Below are 22,455 nucleotides of genomic sequence, written 5' to 3'. Positions count from 1 at the left end.
AAAAACTTTTTTTTGTCTTTTAGGTCAAATTGCCTTCAAGCCTATGTTATTGAGAGAAAGACATCTACTCTACTCTGTGCTTTGCCACTCCCATGAACCCAATCCCAAATACAACACTGGTTAGATACAAACGGCATAGAGACACTTTGAGAATGATGCAGGATTTTTGATTATGAAATTAATATTAAGATAGTAGAGAATTACAGTTAATGTTCTTAGATAATATAATGCCATTTGGTTATATAGAAGAATGTTATTTTTTGGACATATGCGCTTAAGTATTAGGGGCAAAATATATCTGTAATTCACTTTTGAATGTTTTGGATATCTGTGTGAGCATGGACGCATGTTTGTGTGCGTGTACGTATGTGCTCACAAAGTGTTAACAATTGTTGAATCTAGGTGGGCGTACAGGTCATCTTCTTTCAATGTAACTGAAAATTTTCTTAATAAGCTGGGGATGAATCATAAATGAATGACTCAGTAGTAAGAAAATCTTACTAATGTAACAGAATTAGAATTATGGCGTATCTTGAGGTATACCTTAGTATTCATTCTATTCTCTATACCATCTTTATTATCTGAATCATTTCTGTGGAGCTTTATTGTCACTCCCTCAGTAAAAATCAACTTATTTACATGTTTCCAGACTCAAAACCCTATCCTATCAACTTATACTTTTATACCCAAATCATAGTCTGGACCATTCCATTGCCTTGGGGTTAAAAAACCGAAAATCATCACCTAACCAGGCAGCTTAGAGGAGGAAGTTTTAAAAAAATTTTCCTACCTCACAACTATAAGGTTTCCGAAATAGTCTTTAGATAATGGAGTGAACTTAAAACTGAGTTTTCTAAAATGGAACCCCAGAAAAAATTTAAGTTTTCGTTTAGCAACAGCAATAAAGTCCTTAATAGTAAGTACAGAAAACACCATTTAAATTTGCTAAACTAGATCAAAATACTAAATATAGACAAGGAGATGGTACGATTGCCATCAGAATAGAAAATCTGTTTAACGCTGATATTTTCACACTCGAAAGGTAAGTTTTGTGTACAATTATGAAAACTATGAAATATAGAATCTTTTCTGAAGTACAAAGTACCATAGTAAATAGTACAAATTCCACAGTACAAAGTACAACATTCCTGAAAATACTTATTGATCATTCTTCCAAAAGCTCTATTATATTCAGCATAATACTTAAATGTATAAAACATCTGGACGCCTGGGTTCTTTCCGAAGAATTACCTTTTATAAGAGATACATTTTGGTCATTTGGTTGAATGGCTCTGTTCTACAGATCAAGGATAAAGGTACAATGGACATGTGCAGTGTGACTAAGCTGTGCTTAAAGCTACATGAAGGATGGGACTTTGCTCACTTGTACATTCCAAAGCCAAAGCTCAGAGCAGTCATCTGGGCCACAAGCAACAAGATAGTTGTCATCTGGACTCCATGCAATATAAGAAACGCCGTAGGCATGTCCTTCTAATGTTTTAAGTAGTTTCAGCAGGTGTGTATCCTAGGAGGGAAAACAGACAATTCAGTTAACTCCCATCTCTCAAGTCACTGGTATTTTTTTTTTTTTTTGACATAACTTAAATGGCTGAAAGATGTTCTCTGATAACATAACCAGAGGAAGTGTGTTCATGACTTCACCAAACTTCCCCCCGACCAAAGCTCTAACAGCTTGCTTCATAAAGACTTGCCAATGCTGCGACATCTAATAATACGCATTTACGTGCACAGGCATTGCGTGCCAGGCGAAAACACAAAGATGACACAGACTACATTCTTGCGAGGCTGTCAAGGAAACTGAAAACAGGCAGTGTGGGAAGAGCTACCTCTTACTTCTTTTTCTAACCCATTTCCCGTTCGCCCCAAGAATACTCGCTGGTGGCGCCTGCGGCTGCAGCCTTTACCCCAAGATCACTCATGGATTACAGTCCTAACCGCACCCCCAAAGTCTGCTAAGAGGTATCTTGCTTTTATTATTATTTTCGCATCGCTCTGGTATATTGATAGTCTTTGGAAACAAACTACATTCTATTTATAGCGTTCTGTTTTTAGTAGCAGTATTTCCATTTATAAAATGTAGTAATTCTCGATCGGTAAAAATGTCAAATCCTAAAAAACGTAGCATTCCTACACGTGATGTTAAATTAATGCTGGCAGCGAGCTGTACTTTTTTTCCTTAACGGTAAAAGGGTTAAACAGCTTTACTGAGATTTAATTTATATGCTATGAAATTAACCCTTTTAAAGTACACAACTTCAGCAGCTTTTAGTACATTCACAAACTTTACAACCATCACCACTATCTAATTTTCCAACATCTCCGTCACCCCAAAAGGAAACCCCATCCTCATCAGTAGTTATTCCCCATCCTCTCCCCCTACAGCCCCTGGCAACCACTGCCTTCTCTACAGATTTGCCTGTTCTGAAAGTTGTATACGTCTCCTTTAATCCTCATAAACCTAGAGCTAAGTAGTATTCTCCTCTCTCATATTACACAGAAGGAGATGAAGGTTTAGACAAGTGAGAAACTTGCCTCTGTTTATAGGTGGGGGCTTGAACCTGGGCGGCCTGGCTCAAGGCAGATACTTGAGCTGTGCAGGATGAACTCAGAGTGCAAACACAAAGGTGGGAAGTGGCGAGGCAGAAAAGTGGACATCTTAATTTAGGCTAAGGGGTTAAATTTCACTGCAAATGAAGAGCCGCTTAAGATTTTTAAGCTGGGGAATACATATTTGGCTTGAGGAAGAAAACTCATACAACAACGTGGAAGATAAGAACGAAGAAAGGGGATAAGGACACCCTTAACGAGCCAACCCAACAGCCATAATTATGACAAGTGAGGGTTTAAACTAACAGTCACAACTGGAAGAGGTCAGAGTAAAATATACTTGGGACATAACAGAATGAAACAAAATATGTTCAAAGACAACCTCTAAAGTTCTGTTTTAGGGGATATGAATGGATGGATGTGGACAGGGAAAAGAGGAAGCAGGAATTTGGCCAGAGGTGGGGAAAAAATTATAAATTAAATTTTAGACTTTGGTCTAAAGACTTCTTGAGACCTGTTTTGAGCCAAGGGGAAATTCCCGTGGTATGGCTTCTAAGACGAAAAAGGTCTGGAACCAATATGATAAAACTAGGTTGGGAATTTCTTTCTTTCCCCAAAATTGTCACTGAGAAATGGATGTGTTTACTGAATTTTGTCTCTTCACTGGACCCTAAATTTATCACTCATCCAATTATTTAGTCCAAATTGCCATGTTTTGACAAAATTAAACAGTTAATGCAACTACTTTTGATTCTTTGGGAGGGAGATATAATAGTATAATAGGCATGAGGAATTTATAATAGATTATAGTCTCATCAGGTCAAAGTGGCATGTGTAATTTAATAAGTCCCTATGATTAGCTCAAGATCTTCCAGAACCAAACTTTTACTTATTGCGGTGCTTCTGATTTGCACAAAGATTTGCTTTTAAATTGATGACAAACTACTTTAGAAGTATTTAACTGAAAAACTAATTGTTTCATGCACATTAATAAAAAACAATCCTGTAAAAGATAAAAGTTGAAAAAAAAAATGAGGACATCAATGGTATAACCTCACACAAGCAGTGTCTCTGTAACTAACCTATTCAAAGTAGAAATACCATGTTCATGGAATCCACTTAACTTTGCTTGGATTTTGACCAGGAATATGAGCAAAATTCTTGTCTTTGGAGCAAAGGTAACAAAACCTGATCAAGGAAACTATGTCGTGGAACCACATCTTAAGGCTCTTTTTCTACCCATTAAAAAAGAGACACGTACAATAAATATGCAAAAAGATCACCAGCTTTCTTACAAGTTTTCCAAATAATATTTGATGTAACAAAATAGCCATCATACCAAACTAAAATCCACTTTATCTCAGATTGGAATATAAGCATTAAGTCTGCATTTCCCAAGCCTGGCTGCTACAAAAGCCTTTTATATGTAACATTTATCAACATGCTGCATAACCAGTATTCTGACAAAAAAATACTCTGGGAAGCACTTGCTAAATTCCTTAGCAAAGTATACAAAACCCTCCTTGCTTTTAGTACCTCATCTCCTACTCTACAAAACCTCTTTCCCAGAATTGCCTAAATAGCCAGACATGTTTTCTTTCACCCAAGGGCCAGCTGTAACGTATAGTTTTGCTTAAATAATTATTAACGCCTTCACCTAAGATGATCTGTCTGACTTTCCCTTGCTTTCCGGTTCTAGTACAGATCTTTTCTTTGAGCTCCTGCAGTGCCATTAAGGAACAATTACCCTGTATTATCATGAGCTCGGGATGTTTCGCTCAAGCAAAAGCTCTGTTACACAGCATGTGCTCAATAAATACTTGCTAAACAAAAGGGACTAGCACACACTGCTCCTAGAAAAAAAAACACAATAAAGCAGAGTTTTGATATTGCTGCTTTTCAGACATTTTGCAAATAACTGCTGAATTAAACTACAACTATATTAGAGTAGTATTCAAAGGCCATGATTGGATTCCAAATTATTTTTTCTAGCCTTACTATCTACTCTTTGCCTTGCTCATCCTATTCTTTTATTTCGGGCTGGGGAAGAGAAAGGAAGGTCCCTCTCTTTCTAGGATGCTATTCTCGTCTCCTCTGTTATGCATCGCAAGGCTCAAACGAGGTACCACTCTGTGAAGCTCCACTGTGCTTTCATGACACTTTATATATAGTGTGTGATACTTATTTCAGTGTTTGATTTCCCTTTCCAAACTCTACATTCCTTCCATAGGAGTTCTTCACTTGAGATCTACAAGGAGTCAACCAGGGATACAAGCAGAGATCCTTGAATTTAAATGGGAAAAACACACATCTGTATTTTCACAAACCATGAGCTGAAATCTAGTATTTCTTTCAATTTTGAATGCAGGCGATTAACAAGGTAGTTATTAGGTAATATATTAGGTATATTAATATAGTATATTAGGTATTACATTGGTTAGTACTGGGTGACCGTTAATAAATATCTCAAATATTTTTATATCATATTACAATTGTTGCATGTATCTCAAAATATTTATGCTCATCAATACTTCAAAATTCTGGTAGTTATTAAATCTGCTGCTAGAATTTGTTATTTAATGTGTTACTAAAAAACCAATGTATTATCATACTGTATCTGTATTATCTTGCACAGTTACTCAGAGTAAAGTAGATATGTACACAGAGACAGTAAAATCACTAGCACGTAACACTCAACAATTTTGATAATATTTATCAAAATTATCTAGACAACACAGAAAGAAGGCAAGACAGAGACAACATAGAAATACTCTCAGAAATGTATATATGCATACTTAAAAAATGTGTACTCAATCAATTAGATTAAAAATGACCTCTTTTTGCAATCTAAACACTCAGACTGGAGTACATACCGGATCGACTTGCCATATGATAACTGTTGTATCTTTTGATCCTGTTGCTAGTTTAGTGCCATCATTAGAGAATTTACAGAACCAGACTTCATTACAATGCTCCGTAAGTATCTGCTGAGTATAACATGGGAACTGCCTCCTAAAACAAAGAAGTCCACAAATTATTATTATTTCAAAATAGATTAATCATAATGAAAAAGGTTAAACAACTGACAAAACTCTTTTGAAGATCAAAAACTTAAAAAATCAGATATAAACGCATTTGTAAATCTTAAGAATCAAGTTTATATTGGTATGTTAGAAAATACTGTAACATTAGTATAGACGACCTTAGGGGAAACTGGTAATCTAAAATCTACTTCAATTTACAATTTATTATAAAATCCCCCCACCTTCTCAAGAGTAAAAGAGAGATGAAGTATCCACCATAAATTTTTTTGGTCTAAATAAGTCAATTCATAGAAATATAAATTAATATTCAGGGCTTCGTGTTTGTGTAAGTTGACTGGCATCATGTTGTTTTAGAATGAATAATGTACATTTTCATTTACATAAAAGCAACTTGGCATAACAAAAAGAGAACAGGCACTTCAGCCAGATGAGTCCAGGTCACAAGCTTTAATGTCTTTGGCAAGTCATTTAGCTCCTCTGAGCCTCTGGGTATTTACAGAACTCCTATACAAAGATGAAATAAAAGCATGAAATAATGAATGTAAGGTATTCGGACTGAGTCTCACACTTAGCTAGTACTTCCTAAGTGGCAGCTGTCATTGTATATTAGGGACAAAGAATTCTATGATTAACTTTACCAAATTAAAGAGGAAAAAGTTATCCTAAGATTGACTATTCTCATTAAACACTTAACTTTTATAAAAAACATTCCCTCCTTTTCCAATTTCTACATCAGTACCGCCTAACAGAGCTTTCTGTGATAATGAGATGTTATATACCTGCACTACCCAATTTGGTGGTCCTAGCCACACATGGCTATAGCAATTGAGTATTTAATATGTGGCTGGTACACCTGAGGGACTTGATTTTTAAATTTAACTTTACTTTGAATTACTTTACATTTAAATTTAAATGGTCACGTAATTAGTGGCTACTGTTTGGATAGTATAGCACTTTAATGGATAAACATTTTAGGTCTATTTTGCAAATGGTCTTCCCTATTTTTTTCCTGACCTAATCAATAATTTAAAATATAAATGTTGTCAATTCACTAGCCTGACAAGTAGCACATCTTCAAAAATAAATTAACATTCTTTACCTGGCACACATGGCAATCAACCGACCTCGGCAGTCGCTATTTGGAAGCTACTTTAAACTTTCAGATCCTCTAACTATAAATTACTTTAATATTAAACTATTATTCTATATCTGAACTGAAACATAATCAATACCAGTTAACGTTTATGAAGCTCTTACTAGATGCCAAGCACTGTGCTACTCGCTTAATATACAGTACTGCTAATTCTCAAAACTATTCTGCAAGAGAAGTTACATCCCCATTTTCATAAGGCTCAAAAAGGGCAAATAACTTACCAGATATAAACTGATAATATTTGAACTAGGGTTTAAACCTATGGCTGGCCCCAAGGCCAGTTTTCTTTCCAAGTGTCATTTTTGAATAATATTTTAAGACACTGTTGAATAAAATTCCAATCAAATAAGTACTTTCCATATCAAAAATGGTTTTCTCCCATCCTATGGGTAATAATCAATAGTGATGCCACTTATTCAGTGAGGAACATTTTATAGCTATAGCTAATCATGAAAGATACATCTAAAATCAGAATAGCAAATGTCCTTCAAAAAGGACTGATTCATAATCAAAATTATAGGACATAAACCATCCAATCTATAGATAATCGGTTGTATCTGAATGTCACTAAAAGTATTTAAATTGTCATTTAATCATTATGTAAATAACCTTTAAAAAAGACTAACAGTCCACAGTTTATTAAAAGCCTAATTCTAGATGTATACAAGTGACAGTTTACTTGTCTTTGTTTTTCAACTTATTTAAAACTTAAGATAGTGTTAAAAATATCATTAGCTTCCCAAATAAAACTAAATAAAATGTTGCATTTTAATCATTTGAATCAAACTGAATCTTAATATTTTAAGTCTCTAAAATATTTTGTAATAATCCTTTCCTAAAAAACTAATATTCACAAAGCTACCTGTGGAAACATTCTTCCATTGGCTGCTGTTGGAAAAAACTCCACAAAAATCATTAAAGAAAAAATCCCTGTTCCTTGCTGGTCAAATTTAACCAAAAATATGTATATATTAACATTGAAAAATAGACATTACATACAACCTAAGGAAAACTCTTCAGGGCTGATCAGGATTTAAAAAAAAATTATAGTTCACTTAAGCATAATTAATTCTCCATTCTCCAGAGAGAAGAGGGAAAAGCTGGTATTTAATTTCAATGCTAAGATTTAACTTCTGAAGACAGTCTTCTAGGTTCGATGCTAAAATTTAGTTTCTAAAAGTGAGTAAAGCAGACAAACAATACCAACTTTTCTTTTGAAGACCTCTAGATGAGTGCGAAATACTAGGAATTAAATCAAATTCAGGTTCTATTTTCCCAGTTCAGCAATAAAGAGAACTCACTCTAAACACTTATCTACTGAGTTAATGCTTGACATCTCCCCCCCCTTAGTGTCTTTAAAATCTGCCTTGAGAGTGCTAAGTCAAGGCTGACTCCTGGTTTTCTGGCCTGGAGAAACTGGGTGGATAGATAGTAGCCTTTCATTGAGACAGCGAGTTCAAGAGGAAAAGCCGACTTTGCAGGAAGAGGAGAAAGGAGAAGGAAGTTCTATTTTGACATGTTGCATTTAAGGTACTTGAACAAACCCTCATTGTTGTATTAAGGTCTAAGGCTTAGGAGATAAATTCTGCAGCTCTAGCCCAGACCTAGGAGGCATTAGAACCACGGAAGTATAACCTAAAGGAAGAGAAAAGGATGAAAAAAAGAAACATAAATCTGGAACACACACTTATTAAAGGGATAGGCAAAGAGCAGGAGCCAGTGCAGCCGGGAGTAAAGCCAAGAGTCGGGAATGTTTTAGAACTCAAAGGAAAAATTTCAAGGCAAAGGAGTCAACTGCCACATAGAAAGGTCAAGATACAGGCTGGAGAGCGGCCACTGGATTTCGTAAAGACGCCGTTCCTCACCAGCACCCGTAATGGTCCTGGGGTCATGCTGGCGGCACAAGCCCCAACACTCGGAGGTCCAAAGAGCGAAGAAGGAAGGATGTGGGAACTGTGAATGCGCAGGACGGTAGGCAACTCTTAAGAAGTTGGCTCTAGAGCAGAGGTGGAAGGGGTGATAACTAGGAGGAACATCAAGTCGAAGATGCTTTTAAACTGTTATAGAGAAGACCTTCCCATTGACGGTTATCTGAAGAGTGAGAACTCTATCATCTCATGTGAAAACCAGGTGCTTTCTGCACAGGTTTACAGGAGCCTGATTCCTGATCTGAGAGGTTGGGAAAAGTCGGTCTACATATTTTCCATCATTTACTATCAAAGATACTGGTATACGAGTTAAAACACTTAAAAAAAATGTAGGTCACATTCTCATAGATTTTAGTTTCCACACGAGAAGGCAAGCTCTTAACCTACTGACACCTCCTGAATCACAGCCTACCATAAATACACCTCCCAGTGTATTCCACCAGCAACAACTTTAAGAACCAAAAAAAGAAAGATTTCAGTTCACAACTGCCTTAATTTTCACACTAGTCTTAAATTCCCTAGAGAAGCTAAGAAATATGAAACCATATACACTTTATTCTATTACTTCCTCCTATCTCTATTCAATTCAAATGAAAAGACTTAAAAATTCTCATAAGCAAGTCAAAGAACAATGTTAAAGAGCACAAAGGGATAAAGGAAAAGGATCTCCAATCACTTTCTCTTAGAACATTTAAGACAGGCACCAAATAATTACCCAATACTTGAAGATAAATAACACTTGTAATTTAAGGCCAATAGCTCAATTATTATTTTTTATGGAAATTGGGGAGTGTGAAATAACTCAACTACATATGAAAATAGTTTATGCACACCTAAAAAATTATCTTAAATCACAGCGCATATATAATTTTGATGGTTATTAAGAAGTTCCTCTTTTTTTTTTTTTAGGAGCAGAGTCCAAATATAATTTCTAAAAATATACTCTTTCCAGAGTGCCTACCATATATTATTTTTCAAAAAAAAATAATTGGAACTGCAAAATTAGAGTCTGCAGGAATTGAAACATCTTTCTCTTTCTCTTAGATGCTGAATAATTTACTTGAAAATGTAAAACTATGAAAGATATGCCACATAAGTTTTAACATTATTCTTTTAAAATAGTTTTCATCTAGATGTTGTAATTTGTCCCAGGTATATTTGCCCATCACTTTTACTCATTTTACACCCTCAGACTTATATACTTTTTTCTTTCCTGTTCATGCTCTTTTCAGTAGTTCTTCAATGATGTCTGGCAAAAGAAACTGACCACATGTACAGCAGCTGTTCTTATTTGGTTCACCAGATCCAAATCATTTCCTTACTGGAGTTCGAAAGATTTCACAATTTGTTTTTCAGTGTCATATAAATGAAAGCTCTGCTATAATTTTGGAGATTATGAAAATAGTACGGACATTTTACTCGAAATATTCCTAACATCAAAATGAAGCCTGACTTCTTACAAGTTAAATTGTGTGCATGGGTTAAGTATAATAACGAAATCCAAACCAGAAAGTTAATACCTGTTATTCCAACCACTTTTAGTTAGAGGCCATCTCCTACTGAAAAGCAGAACTGTCATTAGGAAAAAAATATTTCCATGATCTTTATGAGCAGAAAATTACCTAGGCCATAGTTAAAATAGATATAATGTCCAGAAAAGAGTCACTGAAGTGATCTCTGGCATCCAAAGACAGCAAACACTTGGGTCACTAGCATTCCTGCACAATATCATGTACAAGACCTTAAAAAAATGACCAGATACAGAAAATGACCAACCAAACCCATAGACAAGAAAAGGAAAAATAGGTTTTCCAGTTTCAGTTCTCATGGTGTGGTTTACTACATAAACATACATAAATTTCTCTTAATTTTCAACTTCAATAGTCCTAGCTTTAGTTGTGAACAAATGCTAAATCAGACATGAATTGTTTTATAGCCACAGGATAAAACTCAAAGAAACCATTTTAATAAAGTCCATACCGAGCCTGTAAAATGTCAGCCTACTTCAGAATTTAGGAAGTTGTCCTCTTACCTACTGCAAACATGGTCTATAAGGAGAGACACAGAATCCAGGTTATTATCAAGTTTGGTGTTGTGATAGAGGCACCGATCTCTCTGGAGCTCCACCGCCTGCCGCAGGAGAGTCTGTAAACGCCGTGGGGGGAGCATCACTGACGGCGGTAAATACGCTTTAATAGAAGATAGTTTGTAAAAAAGAAAAATTAAAATAAAAAACAAAACAGTATAAACTTTTATTTAAAAGACATTTGCTCATCTTCTGCTGCATGTGCCCTAGCCTAATAACACTGTGCCCCTTACGTAGAGCAAGCAGTCTGGGTGATATAACGCGTGAGCTTTAAGAATATCTGTTGCCACTAAAATGGAACGTACTTGAACAGGAGGGCTTTAATTTGTATGTGAACTTTTTAACAAACAAAAACAAATAAAAAAATAAATAAAAAGCAGTGACAATAAAATCTAAAAATGACTGTGTAAAAAAGGGAAATTACGCATCACTAAAAGTATAAGAAAAATCTCCATTTAACAAAGAGCAAGCCAAAAGGCTGATAAAAGTTAAATTCCAGGCCCCACCAAATTGCTTCTAATGCCAAAGATACTGTGAAAAATTCAAGGAATAATATGTTTTGATATTGATACCGATCTATTCTGTTTTTTTAATGCCTTATCCCTCCCCCAAACACATGGTTTTCTGATTGTTAGGATCTCCCTTCCCACCTCAACATGAAAACATGAAATATATACAGATGATTTAATCAGAGGGGAAAAAAGGACAATCTTTTAATAAAAAAGATGAGGCAAAAATAAAACCCCTCCTCTAACTTGGAACTTATAGAACATAGTTGGGGGAAGAGTAAGAAATTTGGGCCTTACTACTGAAATCAACAAAATATTTAAAACACTCTTGGTTTAAAGCTGTGGTTTACATATTTTCCCTCTAACCAAAGCACTTTCAACCCAAGCAAAATGTTAAGGGTAGTATCACTACATAAAACAAATAGAAGGAGAAATGCTCTGGGACCAGCACCCTGCCACTGACTTCCGAGGTTAGTTTCTCAAGACTCCATGGCAGAGTCTGAAAGCTCTGGTTTAAAGGGTCTCTTGATATCTTCCCTGTCTCCTCCTCTAAATACCTACTCAGTAAGAGTATGCCTAGACACAAGTCTTCCTAACTGCTTCCTAATGTCTGATCTAAGAGAAAACATAGAAACACCAAAAATTAAGACTCTTACTCTGAAGTTTGTCCAATAGTTTGGATCGGGAAGCTGTCCCTTTGCCTTCCCATTCTGCTTTTGCACGCAGGTCTTCTGCATGGCTACACATCAGATACCTATAAACATGACAGAGAAAGAACCAAATATCAAACCCTTTTCTCTGGATTAAACATAATTAAAAACTGCTGATTATATTTGGGATATCTAGTTCTTACTAAGATACATCAAGAAAAAATTTCTAAAGTAGACCCAATTCATTAATACAACATGGTACCCTGGATATAATTACTAAAATATAATAGAAATAACTAAATATATATTATTATATATGTTATCTATTAGTAAAATATATTCTTATATTCATTGTTATATATCAGTATCTATATGTAGCTCTTATTGTCAGGCTGTTCTAAGCTGTCAACATCTATTACTTCAATTAATGTTCCTAACAATCCTGTATAAAGTATGCACTATTATCCTAGTTTTATAAATGAGGAAACCAAGGCACAGAAAGCTTAAGTAACTAGCTTAGGGTTAAGTTAAGAGAAAAGTAGGAATATGAACCCAGGCATTCCAGCTGCAGAACCTGCTCTTAACCACTAAGCTAACTAAACTGCTTCTCAATAATAAAACAAAACTCAAAAAAAACCTTCAAAGATATTTATACTAAGTTAATTAAACAAAAACAACATACCTTTAAGAGTTTATCATTAACGTCACTCAAGAAATGGTATAATGGATAACCATCCTTGTGTCATCCTGTGAAAGGTATTGCGATCCCAAAGCAGAAAATTTGGGAACTGTTTTATTACTCACTATATGTGCCGAAGGAGGCATAAACGCTAAAGTTCATGGGTTCTGGAGAATACATGAGGGCCCCCTGCTGGAAGTGTGACCCTGACCTGGTTCTGGCTCTTCTCAGAAGAACGGGCTTTAAAAGTAAAAGAAGTGAAGGCATTATTCAAACATGGAGATTAGACCTGGCAAGTAACTCTCCTGCTATTTTGTCTGGTACTCTGTTCTCAGACAAATCTGTTCTTCTCACTTGTAAAAAGGGTAGTAAACAGCATAGTGAGGTTTAAATAAGATGGAGTATATTAACTACTTGGTCTACTACCTGATATACACATAGAGCTTAATAAATGATCATGTAAGTATCAGAAACCGCTCGGTTAACCTGAGTACCACCTCCTCCCTTTTCTTAATTGCATACAGCATATTGCATTTAGCATCTAAACAACTGCCTTTTACTTAACAGAACTACTTGCTCTCCTGCTATTTAGTATAGTGTCTTAGCTGATGAGAGTTACTTCCCCCCCACCAATAGAATGAGTAATTAAGATTTAAAACACCTTATATGCTGGATATTGCAAAAATTTGGTTTCTAATATAACTTTGGGAGCTAAATTTATCAAAAATTTTATGGAAAATTGTTTACTTTTAAATTTTGCAAATGTCACCTACAAGTGCTTCTGTGCCCTTTTGAAAATATACATTATACCTTAACGTTTTAAATGAATCTGTTTATGGCAAGTCATATGGTAGGACTGAAAACACTGGACTGAGAAAGAAACCCTAGGTTCTGATGCCAACTCTGCATCCTGTCATCTCGGGACTACTTCCTTATGTGAAATATTCAAGGGATAAACTTGATGAAGTTCGTTTCAGGATAAAAACTACATGATTATATTATATATGCTGTTACCAGAGCAGAAAAAAATATTCATCATGTGAATGATACTTAGGTGACACAGAAATCAGACACCTATGTAAGAGGTAACCAGAACAAGGTAATTTGTCAGGTACGAAATTAAGATATCCAGCAGAATTTGCTATTTCAAGATGTAGTGGTGCGTAAAGACCAATGACTTGAATCTTAGCTCCCTGATTTATTAACTCTATCTTTGACTGCTTACTTCACTCCTCTGCTCTGAGGCTCAGTTTCCTTATCTGCAAAAACCCTAATATGAACCCTATATCTTTTTGGGTCTACCTTTTTGTATCTGAAAACTCATTGTGTGGGATACTATTCTAGATGCTGGGCCTTATCACAGTGAAAAATGCTATAAAGAAAAAAAGTTAAAAACGAAGTGATGTGACAGAGAATGCCTGTTGGGTGGTCTCAGAAAAGGACATTTGGGCTGTGACCCGAGCAACTAGTAGCCAGCTTAGGGAAAAAGAGTTTAAGATAAAAGAGACAGGCAGTACAAATGCCTTAACATTACTGTCGCTAGAGAGTAATGAATAAGGGAAAGGATCGGGGCTCTTGTGGGCTGGAGCAGAGACTTTGGATTTTGAGTGTGCTGGAAAGCCAGCAGAAAGTTTTAAGAAAAGGGAGAGAAGCAGCTAATACATGGTTTACTTATATATTTCTGTGGCTGTGTGAAACGTGCTTTGTTAAGAGGAGAGGTGTTTATGGCTTAACTAGGGTAAAAATCATGGAGACGGAGAGAAATGAACAAATCTGGGATGTTTTGGAGTTAGGCCAATACATGTCAAAGTTAAAAGACTTAAAAATGCAAGGATGAGGCTTAAGTTTTTTGTCTGAACAGCGGGTAAAAGGTCCTTCCATTTACTGAGATGAGCAAAACTAGAGGAGGAACAGGTTTGTGGTGGTGGCGTGGGTGGAGAGGTAACTGGAATCAAGAATTTTATTTTGAAAATATAACTATGAGGCACCGGATTAGATATCCAAATGGAGAATGTCAAGTTGGCTATTAGACATACACATTGAGAGTTCGGATGAGAGGGTACATTTAAGAGCCACTGGCACAAAGATGGTACATGAAGGCATGATACAGAATGAGATTACCTAGGAAGAGTGTGTAGACAGAATAGAAGGGAGGTCCAGAACCAAGCCTTTTGGCACTAAGACTTTTAAAGGATTAACATGCAAATAAAATGAGCGTGTATATGAAATGCTTAGCAAGAACCCGGTACATAAGTATACATAAAAAAGAAGTTTGTATGCATCAATACTGAACACTTCATTGCTTATTGTTTTTATAGAAGATTTTGCCTCAGGGTTTTCTGGCACAGGGTTTTCAGAAAAGATTATGAGATGGCCTTTTATTGTCAATATAATTCTTCCTTTCGCCCATCTAAATACCTCTCTATTCTGAATTTAAAAGCTTCCTAGAATGACAAAAAAAGTTTGTACACATATATGTGTGTTTATCCAGACAAATATTATCTAAGAATTTAGCAATATTCAGATCTTAGGAAAATGTTAAATAAACAGAACTGGAATAGAAACCTGGATAAAAATAACAACTCTGCCATCAGCCTGGAGTCTAAGAAATTGCTTCCTTACCCACTAAGAACATGAATGCGCTCAGTATTGTATTTCAGTGGCGTCAATTCACAGCGTAGAACCTGAAGTGCCTCCAGGACCTTGCCATCCTCCAGGTATTCCAGGTACTTCTGCTGCAGCAGCAAAAACTTCATCCTCTGACATGACAGAAAGCAGCAGTCAGGGGAAAAAGGTTGATGGAAGATTCAGAAAATGTTTGTGCCTAAACAGAACAGTAGAAACCATTCTACTATGCCCTTCAACAATAACTTTTTATAAAGCTTTAATATGACTCAAAATTATTTGATTTAATAGAATTGCCGTAGATTAAATACAACTTTGCTCAATTCCATGTTTTAATAAAACTGTTTTAAACAATTTCAAATTATGTAAGATCATTAATGATAAGGCATCAAAACAGGGACCAATTGAATTCTGTCCTCAAAACATTCACCTAGAATTTTATTTCTTGTATGAAAATTTAAAACTATTCCAAGTAGATCATAGATTTACTTTTTAAAAAAAGCCTGACTTTTATAATAAGGCACTAGGGGGTTTTATGCAACAGGTTTTGAAAAAGATTGCAGAAAATCCAGTTAATGGAGGAATTACTTAAAAGCCACAATGTGAAAGACTAAGTGGACCAGAAAGCAGAACTAGAGCCCCGAGATGTTTTGAGTGTCAGATTCTGGCCCATCGAAAATAAGATGAGAGTTTGCTTCCTGGCATACACACGCTATCATTTTTGGTTCAAATGAACTCTTTATAAAATTCTAAAGAAAAAAAAAGTAAGAAGAGCTGTTCAGGAAATGGACTACAGGTTGAGGCACAAAGCTGTGTGTCCTGTACTAAAGCAGACAAGCCTAAGCCTGATGGACTCACTCTCTAGGGGGGAATAAAGGGATGCCTACAATAGGTAAAACTCAACGGCCTTTAAAAGACTCCATGTTTGTGTTTGTGAATGGGTGCATTTAAACTGTGAAGCACAATTATCGTCAGCTCTTCCCCCCACAAAGGATAAATCATTTCCAGCTTACTGTGAAGCACTTTTACATTTAGTTTTTTTTCTAAAATGTGTTTGGTTTTAATATTTTTAATGTTTCGTTACTCTTATTACTTTACTTTTCACTTGAAAGTGATCATCATAATCATAGCAGCTTTTGCTAGAGAAAAGATATATATACGAATATCAAGCTTGGAATTTCTCTTAAACCTTAAGCCTAATTAAGGACCACTGCTTGGGGGGCACTCTTTCATCACATTTGCTACTTGTGGTGTTTGAGCAAGTCAACTGATGGAGGTAGAAGAGTTAGTAGACATAAAATATTAGTCATGTTTAGACACTCCAAGAAACATAGTGGGAAAAATCTCAAATCTACTTACTTTAAAAAATAGTTAATGCATACTTTAAAAATAAAGTAAATATACTGCTCTCAAAAAAAATGATGTGGAGAAATTATCATCTGTTTACAGAATTAAAGAGAATAATTAACTGCTATATGAAGTTTTCTATTGGGGAGTATTTAGAAGATATAACTCGTAAGCTTATAAAAATGATTTCTAGGGAAAATGAACCAAAATGAACCCTCTCACATATATTAGGCATACATTTACATGCATCTTTGTTAAGATTCATTGCTTATGTCTGGTAAAAATCTCATCTTAAAACTATAGCTAAAGGATAAAAAAAATTTCATACTATGAGATAAGCTCCTATAACTCCAGAAAAATTACACTTACCAAATTTTACACATTAAGTTAGACTGACTAAATGAATGTTTCAAAAATAGATTAGTTACCAAGATGCCCTAAAAAGTATGCTGCTGTACATGTAACTTTATTTTTATATGTCAAATAAAAAAGTACATTGAAGTCTATCAGGTGACAAAAACCAAAAACAAAAGACTAAATAAAACAAAACAATCTAAAAATCAAAGGATTTTATATTTGAAGTTAATTCTGGATATTCTCACCATTTTATCTTCTGAAAAAAACTTCAACTCTTTTTGAAATGAAGAGTTCATGTATTTCCATTTATCCATAAACTGTTAAAAGTTTCATTTCACATAATGTTTTTGATTCAAAACTGAGAATCATATTTAGTTGCAGAACTTTTTCATTTAAATGCCACATAGAACTGGCCAGAATGTGCATTTCATTTTTTTTCACTAAATTTCCTTAGCAATTGGGAATCTGGAGAAAATTGGCTTTTCTTTTCTTTTTTCTTTTGGTGGTTGTTTTTTAATTCAGGGCAAATCTTCCTTCATTTACTTACTGGGTGTCAATCATTAGGTCCTATGCAACACCCCCCCCCCCCATTCCAATGTGTGTAGGGACAGTGTCCCAAGTGCTATTTCCCCCTTATTTTCCCACCAAGATCCTGCTAGAACATGTTATTCTCTTTCCACGGGACAGAGGCAGGGCAGGACAGAAGAGGGAGGCAGAGCAAAACTCTGAGAGAAGCCAATATAAACACGTTTTCCTGTATACAGGGAATGCTCTACAAGCAGTGCAAGAACATTTCTCTATGAGTCATTTTATCCAGATTAAGACAAAGACTATCCTCTAACGGATATCAAATCTTGGTGGTATACATGGCAGCTGACATGCTGCTGGCCAAGCACAACTAGAGATTTGAGAGAAAATTGCAGTCTCCTTAAAATCCGTTCAAGAATTTGATGTACATGATAAGGATGGAGAGTAAACTATTTTAGTTCCCAAAATTTAAGACACAAAAATGCAAATATGGCTTCAAGAAAATAAATATCTTTTGGGGGGTTAAAAAATGTTATTAATTATTAAAAAAAATATTTTAAAATCAGGCAAAATTGAAGTTTGCTGACGTGGGGACAGGGCTTTACTAACATTTTTTTTTAAAGACCATGAGCTTCTTAAATACAAAAAGAAAAAAAAAGAAGAGAAAATAAATTATCTTTCCCCAGCTCCTAAGTTTTTAGATTATTTCCGGTCTCTGATAATTTTGTAGCATTTTCAGGCATAGCAGTGTTTCTTTCTCTCTTTTACTATCTAATAGAAACTTGAAATTGGTAAGTGACTAGGATAGCTTGAAAGATAGTTTTGCATGGTAAATCCAGCTGTTGCCCCCCATCCTACCCAATCTTTGGATTACTTTATCCTTTCTTCCCACATAATTACATTGAACTCAGTGTGGAAAAAAAAAACTCAGAAGTTACGATGCACAGGAAGTCTGGTTATCAACAACCGTCTAGCTAACTCAGTAGTGGTTCTGACTAACTTTGGAATAAGATAACCAAATTATATCAATTAAATCATGACTCAGAGAAAAGGAGAAATGAAATATTTAAAACGTGGCTCTCAAAACTCCTCTCTACTGGACTTTAAAATATATTAGTTATTTTTTGTATATCAAGTTAATATTTGAATACTCAAGTATATTTCTCTTATATTAAAAAATAATCAAACATTTTTAGACATATAAAAGTTTGCAATACTGCTGATCTCAATACCCACCCCAATTCCCCAGACAGGGCTAAGCATAACTGAACCCAGGCTAAAAAATGTTGATTCACAAGCTTGGCTTCCAGAAAATCCAGAGCAAATTTTGCTATTTCTGGTATCATTTGACTGGAAACCATTTTTTTAAATGGGGGGTATGGGGGAGGCTAGAGCAGGGGAAGAGTGGATTGGGTCAATAAAAACATTCAGGTTTAAAAAGTTAAATACAATTTTAGTCTAGACAAAGCCGTCAAATGTGTCTGGGTATACAATTAAAATAATTATGTTAAAAAAACACAAATAGTTGTCTTCTAAGGTACTGTTACAAATTTATGCTTACATTAGATTATCCTCTAGAAATGTAGTGGGGGAGAGGAGTAAATCTAAACACAATTAGAAAGGTAAAAAAATGCTGAACTGAATCTCTAAAAGCAATTGATTCATCAATGCTTAAAGTGAGATAAAATTTGAACCCCTTTCTTTGTATAAATACCTAAACAGTTTGATGGCGTGAGGCTCAGCCAGAGATTTAATCTTCATCTTTTATTAGATCCTAGAATGTTCTATAGACTGAACAGGCTGTAAAAAGAAAGGATTCCTCCTTATTATCTACAACTTCCTTTCTTCAGTTTACACGTTGCTTCTAATGAAGCTTTCTAATGAGATATAGTCATAATCTAAATCCAATACAGAAGTCTCAAATTACTATAAGCAAATTAAAAAAAAAAAAAAAAAAAGGAACTGAACCTATTCAAATTTTTACTACTAAATCACAGATATAATTTGGGTGAAGCTTAAAAAAGGAAAACAGCCCTCCAAGAAATCACTCCTGTATGTTAAAACAGTCCACCATCTTTACTGTCACCATACAAGCAATGCTAATTTGTCCAAAGGGAAAAGAACCCCAATTCTTATTTGGGCTATTTAACTGTCTTTATTTTAGGGTCACCTTCCATTTTGTCACAGCTAATAACTTATGAAAAACTGCTCAATTAAAATATATTGAGGTTTGTTTTTTTTTTTTTAACCCAAACACAATGACTGTGGAAAATTTGTAATCCTTTTGAATACAGCTATTTTTTAATTTCTGTTTTCATTGTTTTGAAATTTACTATGATGTTGATTAATCCATGAGTTAATTTATTATCAATCATCTGATTCAATATTAAAAGTTTTAGTATTTTAAATATTTTCTAAAGATAATATATTAGATCATTAATTTAAATGAATCCATACTTGTTCATGCTTGTATGTACCTTTAATTCACCTTAAGTCCATTCTCTACGATATTATTGTATAAAATTACATTAAGAATTTGAAAACTCTTTTGAAATTGATTTAAAAAAAAAGCAAAAATCAAAAACAGGAGACTATTAGGTTTATAGACAAAGGCAGAAAGATTAATATTTGACCCAATTAAAAAATCAAATGGTAACATTCATTAAATACTAATATTTAACAAACAGCTGGTTTCCCTACTTCACTTCCTATTCACCCTCTTTCCCTCCCCCACCAGACAGGAAACTGCTTTTGACAACAAATGAATCAGCTAGAAGTTAAAACAAGTAGCCAGCAGCTGATTCTCCATGGTTTCCAATCACAAGCACTTAGGAAAAAAACTTATCCTCTCCTCTCCCTCACCAACATTTACTGAAGAATTAAAGCCTATCAGTATAAAAGATTCACTAAGATTTATGAAAAAGCCTAACGGGTAAACTACTAAATTGATCTTGTCGGGGAAATAAGGCCTGTAAGCAGAGCCCATCGGTCAAATTTACATATAAACCCTCTACCAGAGATACGTAAAAACTTTGACACTGTCAATTCACACAACTGGAATGCAAAAATGAAAAATGGTGAGCACACCAATAGAATTAGTTTGACTTAATAATTCCCAAATATTAAAAAACAAATAAAGTATCAGCTACTTAAGACTATACAGATATATACACACCCAAACACATTTTTTACCAGCATTCAATATTTAAAATAATATGAATGTATAATTTATCCTTGATTCTGTAAATATAAAACTCCTATTAATAGCACTGACACCATGATCTTTCAAAATAGGTTTGTAGAAGCTTAACTTATGAGTTAGGTTCAACTGACACATTAACATGACTTTAAAAATACAAAACTCAAACTTTAAAACATCACAAACACTCATCCTAGTTTACAAATTTAATTATATGAAATTTAATTATTTTTAGGCCTTATATTTTATAAGAGGTAGAAGCCTAGAGTTATCAATAACCTACTAAAATAAGCATAAATGTGAAACTAAGAACAAAAGTGTATTTACCACAATTATTCCCAACAACGTTTGAGAGATTTCAAGTGCGCCTCTTACCACAATAGCATGAGGAGAATGCACTAAAGGCTTTAGTTCATTCAGGTCATTTTCTGCCTGCAAAAATTGGTATAAGAGAAAAACAGAAATGTCACAAAATGCACATGAAAAATATAATTTTAGCAGCAGTCACACAGCTCTATATGCCCTACTTTACCTTATCCCAGTCTCCTTCCATGACATGATTTCGGAATTTGGTAGCAGAAGGATGTTCTAAACGACATCCTGACTCTTGCATGAGGAGATCAACAGTCTGGCTGCAGGAGAGATACAGTGTAAAAAAGACCTGACCAACTTTAGGGATTACTCTTCCAAATAAACTAATGTTTATGAAAACAGTTGCAAAAGTTTTTAAGCTAACCTCATGATGAAGGAAAAAAAAAATAGCTTTAATGTGCTTGACTAAACAAACTTGATTTTAAACTGTCATCTTCATTTATATCCATTCAAGTTAAAAACCTTCTTGAAAATCGAACCAAAATAAATTCTTTCTACTTTTGCCATGTAATGCCTCAGAAGTTTAATGAAGTATAGAATTTCTAAAAACGTGTTGGAACCAACGGGTAAAATACATGAAAAACCAGGATCTACACACTAACCATTTCGAAAGATAGAAATTGTTAGCTCCATACAAGGTAATAGAGATGACCTGTGTTAGGGAAGAGCCTTATATACAGATATCACGTTTGCATAGAAATTCTACTAGGTCAGTCTTTAAAATTAAAATAAATCCGGCATCAAAAATCATTCTCTTTCTCTCTATACTAAAAATAGCAAATTTACTATGGTGTAGGTTCCAAACGGTCACGAGTTATTTCCTCCTGCTGCTGTCAGCTTGCTTCTCTTGTCTCAGTAGTATGTTCTGTTAGCATTTACAAAACCTGTTTTCCTACGAATCACTTTTCCTTCAGGCAAAAAAAGTGAAATAAATCTTCCTATGATCTATTTCTCTTTGAGCGCTTAAGAGACTCATCAAATGCAGTTTCTTCCATCTTTCATATTTAAGAATCTTCCTTTATCGGTTTTACATATGTTTATGTTTCAATGCTCTTATTCAGCCCCATTTATTTTTCAGTTGAATAGTGCAATCATCTGCCTGAGAATCAAAATACTTATGCCACTTAAAAAAAAAAAAAAAAGTGCTCTCCCCTGCCCCCTCCCCAGGACAAGTCTGTAAATCCCAAACTACACATTGGCTAGCCTAGGCGCTTATTTTTAATCTATGCTGTGAAGCTAGACAAACTGACTGTTCCATGTTTTTCCCCTCAGTCTGATCCTGGTTCTGCTTCTCCATGGCACTCCCATCAATCCCACCTTCCACCTCCTTAGTTTTTCTTTGTGTGTACACAAAACGGTGGTTTGGGGCCAAGGTCGTGTTCTACTTCACCCTATTTTAGGTACACAAGG

The 22,455-nt window shown here is 34.8% G+C and overlaps 1 protein-coding gene across 2 annotated transcripts in view; it reads right to left on the bottom strand.

Annotated features, from left to right (window-relative positions):
- Positions 1-22,455, bottom strand: part of WDR26 (WD repeat domain 26) — a 39,201-nt gene that overhangs the window by 15,011 nt on the left and 1,735 nt on the right. Inside the window, exons 2-8 of one of the 2 annotated variants that reach the window (XM_016165458.2) lie at positions 21,206-21,305; positions 21,001-21,105; positions 15,240-15,376; positions 11,945-12,042; positions 10,726-10,882; positions 5,442-5,580; positions 1,385-1,525 (exon numbers count right to left, since the gene is read on the bottom strand). In XM_016165458.2, coding sequence (XP_016020944.1) covers positions 1,385-1,525; positions 5,442-5,580; positions 10,726-10,882; positions 11,945-12,042; positions 15,240-15,376; positions 21,001-21,105; positions 21,206-21,305 — 877 coding nt within the window. The remainder of the gene's footprint in view (positions 1-1,384; positions 1,526-5,441; positions 5,581-10,725; positions 10,883-11,944; positions 12,043-15,239; positions 15,377-21,000; positions 21,106-21,205; positions 21,306-22,455) is intronic. The other variant, XM_016165457.2, reaches the window with a different exon arrangement.

This window comes from Rousettus aegyptiacus, unplaced genomic scaffold (assembly GCF_014176215.1).
Source record: "Rousettus aegyptiacus isolate mRouAeg1 unplaced genomic scaffold, mRouAeg1.p scaffold_m13_p_18, whole genome shotgun sequence".
NCBI classification, from domain to species: Eukaryota; Metazoa; Chordata; class Mammalia; order Chiroptera; family Pteropodidae; genus Rousettus; species Rousettus aegyptiacus.
This window is presented reverse-complemented; position numbering and strand designations above follow the sequence as displayed.